Source organism: Jaculus jaculus, chromosome 20 (assembly GCF_020740685.1).
Source record: "Jaculus jaculus isolate mJacJac1 chromosome 20, mJacJac1.mat.Y.cur, whole genome shotgun sequence".
NCBI classification, from domain to species: Eukaryota; Metazoa; Chordata; class Mammalia; order Rodentia; family Dipodidae; genus Jaculus; species Jaculus jaculus.
The window spans coordinates 24,019,280-24,033,345 of record NC_059121.1 but is presented as its reverse complement, the minus strand read 5'-3'; the positions used below and the strand labels follow the sequence as shown (position 1 = coordinate 24,033,345).

The following is a 14,066-nucleotide window of genomic DNA, read 5'->3' as shown; positions in this document are numbered from 1 at the left end:
GCTGGGGCTTGGGGCTTGGGGGGGGCCCCCGTCTGAGAGGCACCCAAACAACTGTCTTCTAATATTAGCACGGCTGTATTTCGGGATCTATTATAGTCTGTCCAGACAGATCCCATTGTAATGGGATCTTTTATTAAAAGATTAGCACTATCTCCTGCAGTTGGTGGAAAAAAATCTGTTATCACTGAGTTATTTGCAGTTGTGGAGGGAGTGGGAGGGGGCTGAAGGGGGCGGGGGTGGGGGACCAGAGGAGGACTGGGGGAAGGGTCTGGCGGGGGGGGGGGTGGGGGGGGATGGGGTTGGGAGAAGTTGCGGGGGGCGGGAGGGGAGGGGGTGCGTCGAAGAAGGGTGGATTTGAAATCCATTGAACAAATCCCAGCGACCTGCGAAGGTCCAAGAATTTCGTCTGCATACTTCGCTGTCTGTCTGTCTGTCTGTCTGTCTGTCATGAGGGCTTCAGAAGCGGAAAAAGAATAGCAATGAAAAGGGCAGCTTGGGAAGCAACAACGTAGCATTTTCTGGAGGATAATCATTATATGTATATAATATATATATGTATATATACATATGTATGTATGTATGTATGTATATAGCCTCCACAATTTCATTGAACCGTGCCAAAAAAAAAAAATGTTATAAATGAGAGACCCGCCAACTTTCTGTGAACAGTGCCAGGCACTGTAGTTAATAAACTGAGGCCAGAGAAGTTCATTATTGATGTTGAGAAAATAGATGTGCATATATATATATATGTGTGTGTGTGTGTGTGTGTATATTCATATTCATATTCCAGAGAGAGGAAAGACAGAAGAGAGAGGGGAGCGATGGAGAGGAAGAGAGGGGGAAGAGAGAGAGAGAGGAGAGGAAAAACAGAGAGGTGAGAGGGAGAGCAGAGAGAGAGATCGGAGAGAGAGAGGGAGGGAAGGAGAGGGAGGAGAGGCGGAGACCCGGGGCTGAGGCTGGGGCGCGGGGGAGGAGGGCGCAGACCGCCTACGTGGGCGCCCCCGCTCGGGGCTGCGAGTGCCGACGCGGCGGCGGAGTGAAAGGGAGGAAAAGAAAAAGAAAGAAAGAAGAAAGAGAGAGAGAGAGAGAGAGAGAAAGAAAGAGAGAGAGAGAGAGAGAGAGGAAGGAAGGACGGGGAGAGGGCGAGCCTGGGCGGCGGGGAGGGCCGGGCAGGGGTGGGCTGGCGGGGAGCGAGGTGTTGCACATTTTTATTTGCTTCTGACTTGTCGAGACGGAGGGGCCGAGTCCCCAGCCCGGCTCTGGGCCGGCTGGGCTGGAAGGGAAGGTGTCTGGAGAGTTGGGGGTGTTGGGGGTACATACGTAGTGGTGGGGGGGATAGGACCGGAGAGTTCTCAGCAGCAACCCCCCCCCCTCCAGAAACACACCCACACACCAGGCAGGAGGGTGACCACCAAGGGCTCCAGGACGCAAAACCTCTCCCGGGTCCCAGCGTGTGCCCAGAAGGGCCCCCACGAGGGGACGGGAGCAGAGAGAGAGAGAGAGAGAGAGAGAGAGAGAGAGAGTGGGGGGGAGCCCCGAGCGAGGAGACTCTCTCTCGAGGGGGCTCCCCAAGCTGAGTGTTTCGGAAGCCTCTCCCCCCCCCACCCCCGATTCCTGAAGACTTGAGGTCACCACCACCACCACCCCCCGCCCTAGGGTCTCCTCCTCGGGGACACCCCCCCCCCCCACACACACACACACACTGGCCCGCACTCCCTTGGCGCGCGCACCCTGGCACCCGCGCCTGCCCGGGGTTCGCGAGCAGCCGGGCGTCTGGCTGGACCCAAGTGGGTGTTCTAAGCCACCCTCCCCCCCCACCCCGGCTCGCTCCCCACCCACCCCGGACGCGTCGCCAGTGCTCCCTCCCTCCCTCCCTCCCTCTCTCTCTCTCCCAGTCTCTCTCTCTCTCTCTCTCTCTCTCTCTCTCTCTCTCCCACCACCACCACCAACACACACCCGCCCCAGTGGCCGGCCTACCCGCCCCCCCCCCACTCCATTCCCTCTCGCTCCGACGCACATAAGAACGGGGCGATCCCCCTCCCCACAACACACACACACAAACACCCCATCACCACCAGCAGCCCCCTTTCCCCCCCCCCAAGCCCCCCCCTCCACACACACACACTTCCCCGAGCGCTCTGCTTTGATTGCTGGGCACCTTCCGACAGATAATTGGGAAAAGCTTTTCCAGAAGGTGGGAAACGTCACCTGATTTCACACGGAACTTTTAAAAGCGTCCCCACCTCCCCCTCCCTCCACTCCCCCACCCACCACCACCAACCTCCCCCCCCCCCCAGTACACACACACCATCACCATCACCATCATCACCATCACCACCACCACCACCACCACCAAAGAGCCGGGCACACCCTCGGTGGCGGCCGCCCTCCCCAACAGCCACACACAGACACACACACACACACACACACACACGCACGCACACACACTGGGAGACCGCCCACCGCACACCGCCGGAGACCCCCGTCTAGATTTAAAGCGAGGCTGCGCCGGGCTCCAGACGTCCATTGAATCGCGCGGGCGTCCGCAGGCGAGCGCGGGGATCGCTGCGCCCTCCGCCGCTCGCTGGGCTCCAGTCCCCCCGCCGCCTCTCCGCGCCCCTGCGCCCCTGCGCCCCGGCGGCCCCCCGAGCCATGGTCCGTGCCAGGCACCAGCCCGGCGGGCTCTGCCTGCTGCTGCTGCTGCTCTGTCAGTTCATGGAAGATCGCAGCGCCCAGGGTGAGTGGCAAACCCACCCCCGGGGGTGTGGGGTGGGGGGGAAGGATTGGGATACACTCCACTTTCTCCTGTGGTCTCCAGACATCATCTCCAAGCGACTGTCGAGAGATGGATGTTGGACCCACGTCCCAGTGTACCAAACTCGAGTGGGTTGGGGGGGAGGGAGAAGACAAGGGAAAAAAAGAAAGAAAAGAAAGAAAAGAAAAAGAAAAAACAACCGGGCAAGGTGACACTTTTAGGACTGAGGAGTTGCTTAAGGACGGAAAAGGGACTGAGTTGCCAGGAGGGTCCAAGAGTCCCCGGGAGTGCTTAGGGTTAGATGCTCCAAGTTGTGGACGTGATGACTTTAAGATGTTATCTCTTGACACCCCCAGAACCCCTTCCTCACCCCCCCCAAAAAAAGAAAAGAAAAGAAAGTCGCTTGGCTAGGAAGAAGGGGACCCAGCATCCATATGGTGGAGATTTCATATCTGGACCCACATCTAACCTGTCTGCCTCTCACATCTTCGGATGACTTTTTAAAATAATAATAAATAAATAAATAAATAAGAAAGACCTGGAGTGGGGGGATGGGCGAAGAGATACTGAATTTTTTCTTAGGTGGCTGCTGGGACGTGGTTTCAGAAACTTTGCCCAAACTTGGAAATGTAGGTGCTGAAATTTTCAGAGGCAAGTAATTTTATGTTTGGTGGATGCTTCCTCCACCCCTCCCCCAGCCCCGCAAAAAAAAAAAATTAAAGAATAATAAAAAAAGAAGAAAGGTAAAAGAGAGAAACGGAAAGAGGGTGAAAAGCCAAATGATTAGCCCGAAGTGGCTTTTTTTTCTTTTCTTTTTTTTTCTTTTTTTTTGAGTATTTTACAGTTTTCTCTTCTTTGCCTCATTCCTCAGTTCAACTGTCTGAAACAATGTGCAGCCCTGAACTGAATTTAGACATTGACAGGGATTCGGGACACGTTTCTGAAGTTTATCTTATAACGTGAAAAGAAAATAGATTTGTTTTAGTTTAATGAATCTTTGAGCAGAATGTAAAAAATTAATAATAATAATAATAAGGAGGAGGAGGAGGATGATATAATAGCTTAAGGTCCAAAATTGTTTAAAAGTCACAGTGAGAGATGATTCATGGAGAAGTCTTCCTGCGGCCCCCTCCCCCAAAGACCCAAGGCGCATCAAGGGGACTGGGGGCTGGGGTGGGGGTGGGGGACGGTCAGCAGGGGAGACGATTAGCCCAGGGTTTTTTTGGGGGGGGGGGCGGGGGGGTGTTGGAGGGAAAGACATGAAATAGGTAGATTGAATCTCGGTGCCCCGTCTCCCCCATCCCCCTGAGCGGGCTTCTTTTGCCTCCGGGAGCGTTCACGTTTTCTCCTTTTTTTTTTTTCTTTTTTTTTTTGTACGTTGCGAGCTGCCCCTCCTGCCCGGGGCACCGCGAGGCTGGCCTGCCCGCCCGGGCCTGGCTGCCAGAGGCGCTGCCCGGTGCCGGGACGTGGGCGCGGGGAAGATTTCGAAAGACCGCGGGGACCGCGGGGCGGGCAGGCGGGCTCCGGGGCCCGGCCGGTTGCAACACTGCGGCCCGTCGGGCGGGCGGGCTGAGCCTCCAGGCCTCACCGGGGCAGACGCAAGCTGGGGCTGTTTATTTTCCAATTTATTTATTTATTTAAAAAAAAAATTTTTTTTTTTTGCTTTCATTTTTCACAAGTGCCTTTGGCTTGATCTAAGCTTCTAAAAAGATTCATCTCTCTCCCTCTCTCCCTCTCTCTCTCTCTCTCTCTCTCTCTCTCTCTGTCTGTCTCTCCCTCTCTCTCTCTCTTTCTGTCTCCTTCCTCCTACTTTTCTTAACCCCTGTCACAAATAATTCCCTGACGCCTACGTGAAACCGACATGTAAAAACATCTGTCGCATCCTGGATTTTTGTTGTTGTTTTGTTTTGTATTGTTTTTTTTTTTTGGGGGGGGGTTGTAATTTTTTTTTAAATTTTTTTTTTTTTTGGTCCAGGTTCTTTTTAATCTGCTACATTTCTTCTTCTTCTTCTTCTTCCCCTTCTTCGAGTCCCTGAAATGGGACGGATCAAAAAAAAAAAAAAAAAGTAAACAGACTTGTAAAAAAAAAAAAAAAGAAAAGAAAAAGTCAATGCAATGTGCACGTGTTGTGTCTGGGTCAGTGGTAACTGACATGATATGGCAAGGGCCCCGCGATCCGCTGTTCCTCCCTGGGTCGCCCACCCCCGGCCTCGCTGATCAGGGCTTTCCAATCCCCATCCACCCACCCACCCACCTTCCCCACCTCTCCCTCCTCCCGCCTGTCTCTCCCTCCCCATTGCATGCGTTCTCTCCCCTTGCCTTCCCTTCTCTCCCGGTCCTCACCCACCCTCCCTGTGTCTCCTCCCCTGCCTCCCTTTCCCATCCCATCCCTAACCAGGGCTCCTTTTGCCCCAGCAGCTCCCTCCATCCGCCCCCCACCCCAACACACACTCACTCCTTCACCCTCCTTGTCTCTCCTTGCAGCTGGGAACTGCTGGCTCCGACAAGCCAAGAACGGCCGCTGCCAGGTCCTCTACAAGACCGAGCTCAGCAAGGAGGAGTGCTGCAGCACCGGCCGCCTCAGCACCTCCTGGACCGAGGAGGACGTCAACGACAACACGCTCTTCAAGTGGATGATTTTCAACGGGGGCGCCCCCAACTGCATCCCTTGTAAAGGTGGGTCCCCCCTCCTCCTCGTCCGCCTGTTCCTCCTCTTCCTCCTCCTTCTCCTTCTCCTCCTCCCTAAACTCTCAGTAGAGGGCGTCTGGTCCTCAGCTTTCCCACTGTCTGCATGGGGTTGAGGGAGGATGGTTTGGGAGAGAGCTCTGGTGGGTTCCCCCATCTTCTCCGACACCCCACCACCAGTCCTAGTTGCCTAGCTGCAAACCCCCTCTCCCCCCGCCCACACACACACACACACACACAGACACCCCATAGTCAAATCCCACTGTCCTGATGGGGTTGAGAGAGAGAGGATGGTTTGGGAGTGCTCTGGTGGGTTCCCCCATCTTCTCCGCCACCCCAACACCAGTCCCAGACACCCTGTAATCAAAACAAAGTCTTCGCGGGCCCTCTCACTGCCCCCCCCCCAGGCCACTTCTTGCTAAGTATGGTAGTAGAAGTGGCCCACCTAGCTCCTTGGGTGGAAGTGATTTGGGGGTTCCCCCCACCCTGCTCTTCTCCTCACCACCTTTCCAGTATTCTAAGAGGACAGGTAGCCCCCCTGCCCGCCCCCCCCCCCAACGGCTGCTCAGCTCAAACCTGCTGCAACATTGCCCAAGATTGCATCCAAAGCCCTCTCTCCACCACCGCAATCCCACCCATCCACCCTGGCTGACCCACGAGACTGCTGGATGGGCGTCGAATGCTCCATGCCTCTTTCCGACTCCTAGAAACCTGTGAGAACGTGGACTGTGGGCCCGGAAAGAAATGCCGCATGAACAAGAAGAACAAACCCCGCTGTGTCTGCGCCCCGGACTGTTCGAACATCACCTGGAAGGGCCCCGTGTGCGGGCTGGACGGCAAGACCTACCGCAGCGAGTGCGCGCTCCTCAAGGCCCGGTGCAAAGAGCAGCCGGAGCTGGAAGTCCAGTACCAGGGCAAATGTAAAAGTAGGTCCCCCGCGTGGCGCAAGACCCTGGCTCTCTCCTCCAACGCCAGGCCTTAATTAGACCCCCGGGAGTAGAGTCCACTGTTAGAGCCTGGTGATCAGACCAGCACGCAGCAGGCAGAGGTGGGAGGATCACCGTGAGTTCGAGGCCAGCCTGAGACTACAGAGTGAATTCCAGGTCAGCCTGGGCTAGAGGGAGAACCCAACCTGGAGAAACAACAACAGAAAGAATAACGACACCACATAAAGGGTTCATAAGGAAGCCACCTAGAGTCTCAGGTGTTAAGCTGATGGGCTCCCACAAATGCCTTTTTTTTGAAAGTGTTTTAGGGGCTGGAGAGATGGTTTCCCTGTAAAGCCTAAGGACCCCGGTTCGAGGCTCGATTCCCCAGGACCCACGTAAGCCAGATATGCACAAAGGGGCGCATGCATCTGGAGTTCATTTGCAGTGGCTGGAGGCCCTGGTGCGCCTTCTCTCTCCCTCTCTCTCTCTCTCTCTCTCTCTCTGCCTCTTTTTCTCTGTGTCTGTCTGTTGCTCTCAAATAAATAGACAAAAATAAATTTTAAAGTATTTTATTTATTTATTTGAGAGGTGCAGGAGAGATAGAAAGAAATGGGCATGCCATGGCCTCCAGCCACTGCAAACAAACTCCAAATGCATGCACCACCTTGTGCATCTGGCTTAGGTGGGTCCTGGGGGAACCAAACCTTGAGTCCTTAGGTTTCCCAGGCAGGCACCTTAACTGCTAAGCCATCTCTCCAGCCCCCAAACATGCCTTTTAAGATGAGGATGCTCCACATTTATTTCCTTCACAAAAGTATCAAGACTTCCTCCATAAGGACTGGAAGGTGTGGACTGACATGTGTTCCCTTCTGCCTTTCCAGAGACGTGCAGGGATGTGTTCTGTCCAGGGAGTTCCACGTGTGTGGTGGACCAGACCAACAACGCATACTGCGTGACCTGTAACCGGCTTTGCCCAGAGCCCTCTTCCGCAGAGCAGTATCTCTGCGGGAACGACGGCATCACGTATTCCAGCGCCTGCCACCTGAGGAAGGCCACCTGCCTGCTGGGCAGGTCCATTGGCCTAGCCTACGAGGGAAGATGTATCAGTAGGTATTCCGGATTGAGGAAAGGAAAAAGGAAAAGGGAGAATCCAAAACACTAGTTGCACTGTGGGACTCACCTGGGAATACATCCCCAAGTCCTCTCCAAAAACAGTTGTCCCAGAGGGAAAATGCAATGAGTGTAGAGTATGTTTTGGTAAACTGGTATGAACACCACACTTCTCCTAGAAACCAGCATTTCCGAGAGGCATTTGGATAGATAGATGATAGATAGATAGATAGATAGATAGATAGATATAGGTATATATCAAATATTTAATATAGGGCTGGAGAGATGGCTTAGCGGTTAAGCACTTGCCTGTGAAGCCTAAGGACCCCGGTTCGAGGCTCCGTTCCCCAGGTCCCACGTTAGCCAGATGCACAAGGGGGCACACGCGTCTGGAGTTCGTTTGCAGAGGCTAGAGGCCCTGGCGCGCCCATTCTCTCTCTCTCCCTCTATCTGTCTTTCTCTCTGTGTCTGTCACTCTCAAACAAATAAATAAATGAATTTTTAAAAAATATTTAATATATATCACATATTTGGAGAGATATATATCAAAAGACAATAGGAAGCAGAAATTAGTGTTCCCTCTTGGAAAAGTTAGACCACACACAATTTTACACATTATTTTTTTAATATTTTATTTATTTATTAGAGGGAGAGCTAAAGAGACAGATAGAAAGAGAGAATGGGCACACCAGGGCCTCCAGCCACTGCAAACGAATTCCAGACACATGCGCCCCACCCCCTTGTGCATCTGGCTGACATCAGTCCTGAGGAATCAAACTGGGTCCTTAGGCTTCTCAGGCAAACGCCTTAACCGCTAAGCCATTTTCCCAGCCCACAATTTTACACATTATTTTTAAGTGCCAGACTTGCTGGAAGTGAAAAATAATTACTTAACAGCTCCTAAAACCTGTTATCAAATTCGAATAATTGATGACATTTCTTTTAAGATCCCACTTGTGGGAAATAATCCGATGTGTATTTAACTCAAGGATATTGTGAAATCATCTTCCAAAAAAAGAGTACTGTTTCACGTATGACTGTAGTAAGTAGGAAACCATTGTGCATGTGTGTGTGTGTGTGCGCGTGTGTGTGTTTGAGTGTTTGTAAGATAACCCCCAGAAGTAATAAAATACAAATTGGGTGTTTGTGTTTATGAATAAGGAACTAGCAGGATGGAAATAAGGGGGAAGAGGGCCACGCAGTTGACTCATCACAGGTGTATTTTATCCTAGAAGCAAAGTCCTGTGAAGATATCCAATGTGGTGGTGGAAAAAAGTGCCTATGGGATTTCAAAGTCGGCAGAGGCCGGTGCTCCCTCTGTGATGAGCTGTGTCCCGACAGTAAGTCGGATGAGCCTGTGTGTGCCAGTGATAATGCCACGTACGCCAGCGAGTGTGCCATGAAGGAAGCCGCGTGCTCCTCGGGCACGCTGCTGGAAGTCAAGCACGCTGGACCTTGCAACTGTAAGTGGGATTAACTTCACTGCAATGTCAGGCTGTCCCCAGACCAGCCCCGAGGAAAGAACACTTCCTTCCCAAAGCACGCAGACCTCCCCAGCAAACCCAGCTCTAAATTCCACCAGCAATTTCTCATGATCCGCAGGGACCCGGGGGTGGTGGGGGGGGGGGGAGCCTTCTGCAATGCTGCCTTGCTTTAAGGACCAACCTTCACGGATGTGTGCCTCATTCTTTCCCTCCAGTAGGCTGCTTTGACATTTTTTGCTTTATTAACCCTGGAATCTTAAGTTATAACTGCTTCCAAAGTGTGTGTGTGTGTGTGTGTGCGCGCGCGCGTGTTTGTGTGTGTGTGGTTTTATTTTTTAAAGACAGCTTTACGTTATCACGCCCAGGCCGCTGCCTCTCGCAGTTGCCATGCTAACTCTGAATTAAAGCAGCAAAAGCCGTGATACCTGGAACACCAGAGCGCTTTTTATCTAATTTCAGGAATCTGCCCGTAAAACCCGAGCCATTGATTCTTCAGAACTTTCTGCAGTTTTGACTTCATAGATTATGTTTTTTTAAAATAAATAAATAAATAAATAAATAAATAAATTTATTGCATAACATCAGATGCCAAAATCCAAAACAAAACAAACAAACAAACAAAAAAAAAAAAAGCACCACACTGCAGCAAGTCATATAGAAATGCCGAGGCGGTCGTGTGGCTTTGAAATCAGAGGGCTTTGAAAGCATACAGTGAGCTGCTTCTCCATTGCTGTTGTCCACATTTAAACAACAGCTCCCTGTATTCCCCATCTAGCCATTTCGGAAGATACCGAGGAAGAGGAGGAGGATGAAGACCAGGACTACAACTTTCCTATCTCTTCCATTCTAGAGTGGTAAACCCTCCTCCAGACATAGCCTTTGGGCAAAATGAAAAGAAAAAGAAAAAGAAGAGAAAAGAAAAAAAACAACAGCAACACAAAAGAAAAAAGAAAAGAAAAAAGAAAAAAAATATTGTCCATACTGTAAATAAGTGTATGCTTATTTATTTGGGGGGAAAACTCTACATTAAAGGACCTTTGTCCGAAAGCTCTCTCCGAGGCCACCTTGTTACTCACTGGGCACGGAGAGGCGGTCATTGTGAGGTCTACTGGATAAGGCCCATAGTTGAGACTTGTAGACATTTATTTATACTGTGTCATGTTTTATAATTTATACATAAAATGTCTCATTGACTGTACACCTTGTTTTTGAAGAAATTTATTCGTGAGAGGAAGAGCAGTTGTTATTTATTGTGAGGTCTCTTGCTTGTAAAGTAAAACCTTGTTTTTGTTTTTTTTTTCCTTCCTTGTAAACCATTTAAGTCCATTCCTTACTAGCCACACTCATTCATCTGTCTCCCTTCATTTCACTGTTGTTAACAAATTTGCATGTCAGTTTCTGTCATGTTTTATTTATTGGATTCTCAGCTGCCTGATCTGTACATACACGATCCTTCGGGTTTTGTTTACAAGGAACCTTGACTGACCAAAAGGCATTATAACTCTGCCTCAAATACAAGGTCCAGAGGACATGCGCTTGGAGGAAACTGCCTCTTCAGTTCTCTTGTTCTGACGAAAGCATTCATGAGAGTGGCATTAGAATTCTAGGAATGTTACAGATCCAAAGAAGTGGGGTGATGTGGGTGTCGGGAGACTAACGGAAGGCGGAGGTTACACACAGTCAGCCTTTCACTAAGGGTTTCCTTTGAGTCGGCTGTATCTTCGAATTAGTTCTTTTTCAACCAATGTTTCACCAAAAGTTCTATCAAAGCTTTATCAGTTCAAGTTTCTTGCTTTTCATAATACTTTTTTCTGATGCAATTTTATATTTTCAAACATGGCAAGTTAAATATAAATTCATTTAAATATATAGTTTTGTACTTTTCTACCATGTAAATGTGCAATGTATATAAAAGTTATAATGTGTATTTGTAAATAAATGATGAGTGAAAAAATAAAAAAATTTTCAAAAAGTCAATGATCTCCATTGCTGTTGCTATCAAAGAACTTTAGGGTTAAAAAAAAAGTAGTATGGGCTGGAGAGATGGCTTAGTGGCTAAGCATTTGCCTGTGAAGCCTAAGGACCCTGGTTCAAGGCTCAATTCCCCAAGACCCACGTTAGCCAGATGCACAAGGGGGAGCACGCGTCTGGAGTTCATTTGCAGTGGCTGGAGGCCCTGGCGCGCCCATTCTCTCTCTCTCTCTCTCTCTCTCTCTCTCTCTCTCTCTGCCTCTTTCTTCTCTGTCACTCTCAAATAAATAAATAAAAGTGAACCAAAAAAAAAAAAAGGTTTTTTAAGTAGTACATGATAATATCTGTGGCTTCAAGTGGTCTGGACAGTCGATTCTCCATAGTGAGAAATCACCCTAGTGGAGCTTGAAAAATAAACGAACCAACAATACCTTTGCTGGACACGCAGGTTCCTCCCGAAAATAAGCCAACAGTTTCCCTTATTAAGGCCATCTTAAAGCACTCCTGTCTGTCTGGTCACCACCAGGGGCTTCATAGCCGACTGTCCTCATCTAAAGAAAGTATGCCTTCCATATTTAAAACTGCACCATTTAATACATCACTGTGGCGGGGGCGGGGGGAGTGGAGAGAGACTGGTATGTGGCCAGCACATTCTAGAAGGGAAGATATGAACTGCAGGAATGGGCGGTGTAGCTCCGAGACTCTGGGGACTGTGAGATGGGGCTGAAAGTGGAGGCCACTTCCACAGTGATATGACGATGCCCCTGGCTGGTGGGCATTGAATGGTGACACGCTCAAGGTTGGAGAAAGCCTGCCAATCTTTTGCAGTGTGATGAGTAGGGGTACCTGAAGACCAGGAGGGAAAGAACAAAGACCCAGTATTACCAATGCTAAGCAAAGATGTTTGGAAAGACTGTCCCTGGCCAGGCCTCTCACCTCAGCACTGGGGAGGCAGAGACAGGAGGATCACTGTGCATTTGAGAGAGGCTGTCCTGGGACTAAAGAGTGAATTCCAGGTCAGCCTGGGCTACAGTAGTACCTGACTTCAAAAAGTACATAAAAAACAAGCCTATCCCGATTTAGGATAGATATTACTAAAAATTACCATCAGAAACCATTGACTCTCAGCTGGTCAGCAAAAGATAAATTAGACGGAGGCAGAGGCAGGCAGTTTAACAGTCAGGAGGTGAGGATTTTGTGTTACTTGCCATTCCCGGATGCCTAGAAAAGGTGCAAAAAACAAACCAACTACCATTAACTGCAAGAAGAAGAGTGTCTTACAGTTCTCTAGGGCAGGGGAAGGACTGACCAAGCTTCTCGAGAAAGAACCTCTACAGAAAGTAGACACTCAGAGAGTTTCATGACCCTCTTCCCAGATTTGTTGCTTCCTGGGATGCTACCAGGCTTTCAACATGCCACTGACCATCAAGAGTAGAAACATCAGGGCTAGAGAGATGGATTAGCAGTTAAGCACTTGCCTGTGAAGCCTAAGGACCCCGGTTCAAGGCTCAATTCCCCAGGACCCACATTAGCCAGATGCACCAGGGGGGCACAAGTGTCTGGAGTTTGTTTGCAGTGGCTGGAAGCCTTGGCGTACCCATTCTCTCTCTCTCTCTCTCTCTCTCTCTCTCTCTCTCTCTCTCTCTCTTTATATATCACTCTCAAATAAATAAATAAAATAAACAAAAAGAAATTATAAAAAAAAAGTAGAAACATCAAATTCGACAGGCACCAGTGTATGTCTCCCAAGCAAGAGAGAGAAAATTAACATCTCAGCTTCTAAACAACATCCTTATTCTTTGTTTAAGTTTTTATTCCATGTTTGTCTGCATCAGCCATTCCCTTAACACCAGTGCGTCTCATTTTCCTTCTTGGAATTTCATACATTTCCACTCATCTTACATTAGCAACCTCAAAATAGAAACCTTTTCTGCTTAACTATCCTATCACATAGTTCCATCCCCAACCCTAGTTCTGTTTTTTTCTAATTAAAGATTGAGGAGGGAATGACTCAATGGCTCAACTCTTGACACACTAGCATTAGGACTTGAGTTTGGATCCCCAGGACTCACATAAAATACCACACATTATCATGGCATGTGAGAGAGGCAGAGACAGGGAATCCCTTAGGTCCCCAGGCTCGCGGGTCTAACCCAACCATTAAGTTCTAAGTTCACTGAGAAATCCAGTCTTAAAGAATAAAGGAAAGGTGATTGAAGAAGACATCCAACAATATCTACCTGTGGTCTGCACACACATGTGCACATGAACACACGTATACAAACCACATACCGATATGTGCATACACATATACACATATGCAAAAGAATTAAAGATTTATATCATCATATTCTTGTTAGAATTTCAACTGTGACTCAAAAAGATCAAACTTACTTATATGTATGATGTTAATAGAAACAGTTGTTAGTAACTCATTACTATTCATTAAAATATGACTACATCCTAATTTTCATCAAATCTACTCCTAAATTTAGATTTTTGTATATTATGTGAGATATTGTTCTCAAGTAAGGCAAAAAAAAAAATAGATAACTAAATAAAATGTGGTATAATTTAAGTCATCCTGAAACAAGACCACTGAATGTGGTAGCTGCAATCCTGAACCCTACAGGGAAAATCTATAAAGATCATTTGACTATTTGGCAAAATTATAATATTCTTCATAAAGAAATGTTGCATCAGTGTTAAATTTCCTGAATTTGTACCATAGCCATATAAAAGAATATTCCTACAGTAATGAAATGCCTATTGAGGTATTTAGGGGAAAGGGGGTCAAAATGTATGTAATTCATCTTTAAATTACTTTAAGAGAAAAAATACTATAGGTGTTATCATAGTTTTCATATATAATACATCGAAAGTACAAAAATGATGAAGTATGTTAGCAAATTTGAGGAAAATATCTATAGGAATTTTTAGTACTATCTCCTTTTTTTAACAAATTTCCTATACATTTGAAAAAATACCCAAATAAAGTGTTCAAAGGGCCTGGCATGGTAGTGTCTGTCTTTAATCCTAGCACTCAGGAGGCTGTGGTAGGAAAATCCCTATGAGTTTGAAGCAAGCCTGAGACTACATAGTGAATTCTAGATCAGCCTGGGCTAGAGC

At 48.5% G+C, this 14,066-nt stretch overlaps 1 protein-coding gene across 4 annotated transcripts; it reads left to right on the top strand.

Moving 5' to 3' along the window:
- Positions 1-2,652: 2,652 nt before the first annotated feature.
- Positions 2,653-9,870, top strand: Fst (follistatin). 4 transcript variants are annotated; one of them, XM_045138981.1, is made up of 6 exons: positions 2,653-2,740; positions 5,243-5,434; positions 6,151-6,369; positions 7,254-7,478; positions 8,718-8,945; positions 9,742-9,870. In XM_045138981.1, the coding sequence occupies exons 1-6, from the start codon at positions 2,656-2,658 to the stop codon at positions 9,822-9,824; spliced, it is 1,032 nt and encodes a 343-aa protein (XP_044994916.1). In that variant the 5' UTR covers positions 2,653-2,655; the 3' UTR covers positions 9,825-9,870. The 4 variants fall into 4 exon arrangements, with proteins under 4 accessions (XP_044994916.1, XP_044994919.1, XP_044994915.1 ...); XM_045138984.1 differs by having other exon boundaries at positions 8,715-8,945; positions 9,817-9,870; XM_045138980.1 differs by having other exon boundaries at positions 8,715-8,945.
- Positions 9,871-14,066: the final 4,196 nt, after the last annotated feature.

Bases quoted from the DNA above. Each gene is read 5' to 3' on its own strand.
- Fst (XM_045138980.1), top strand. From the start codon at position 2,656: ATGGTCCGTGCCAGGCACCAGCCCGGCGGGCTCTGCCTGCTGCTGCTG. The intron at 5,435-6,150 runs GTGGGTCCCCCC...TCCGACTCCTAG, and splicing joins CAACTGCATCCCTTGTAAAG to AAACCTGTGAGAACGTGGAC. The intron at 8,946-9,741 runs GTAAGTGGGATT...TTCCCCATCTAG, and splicing joins GCACGCTGGACCTTGCAACT to CCATTTCGGAAGATACCGAG.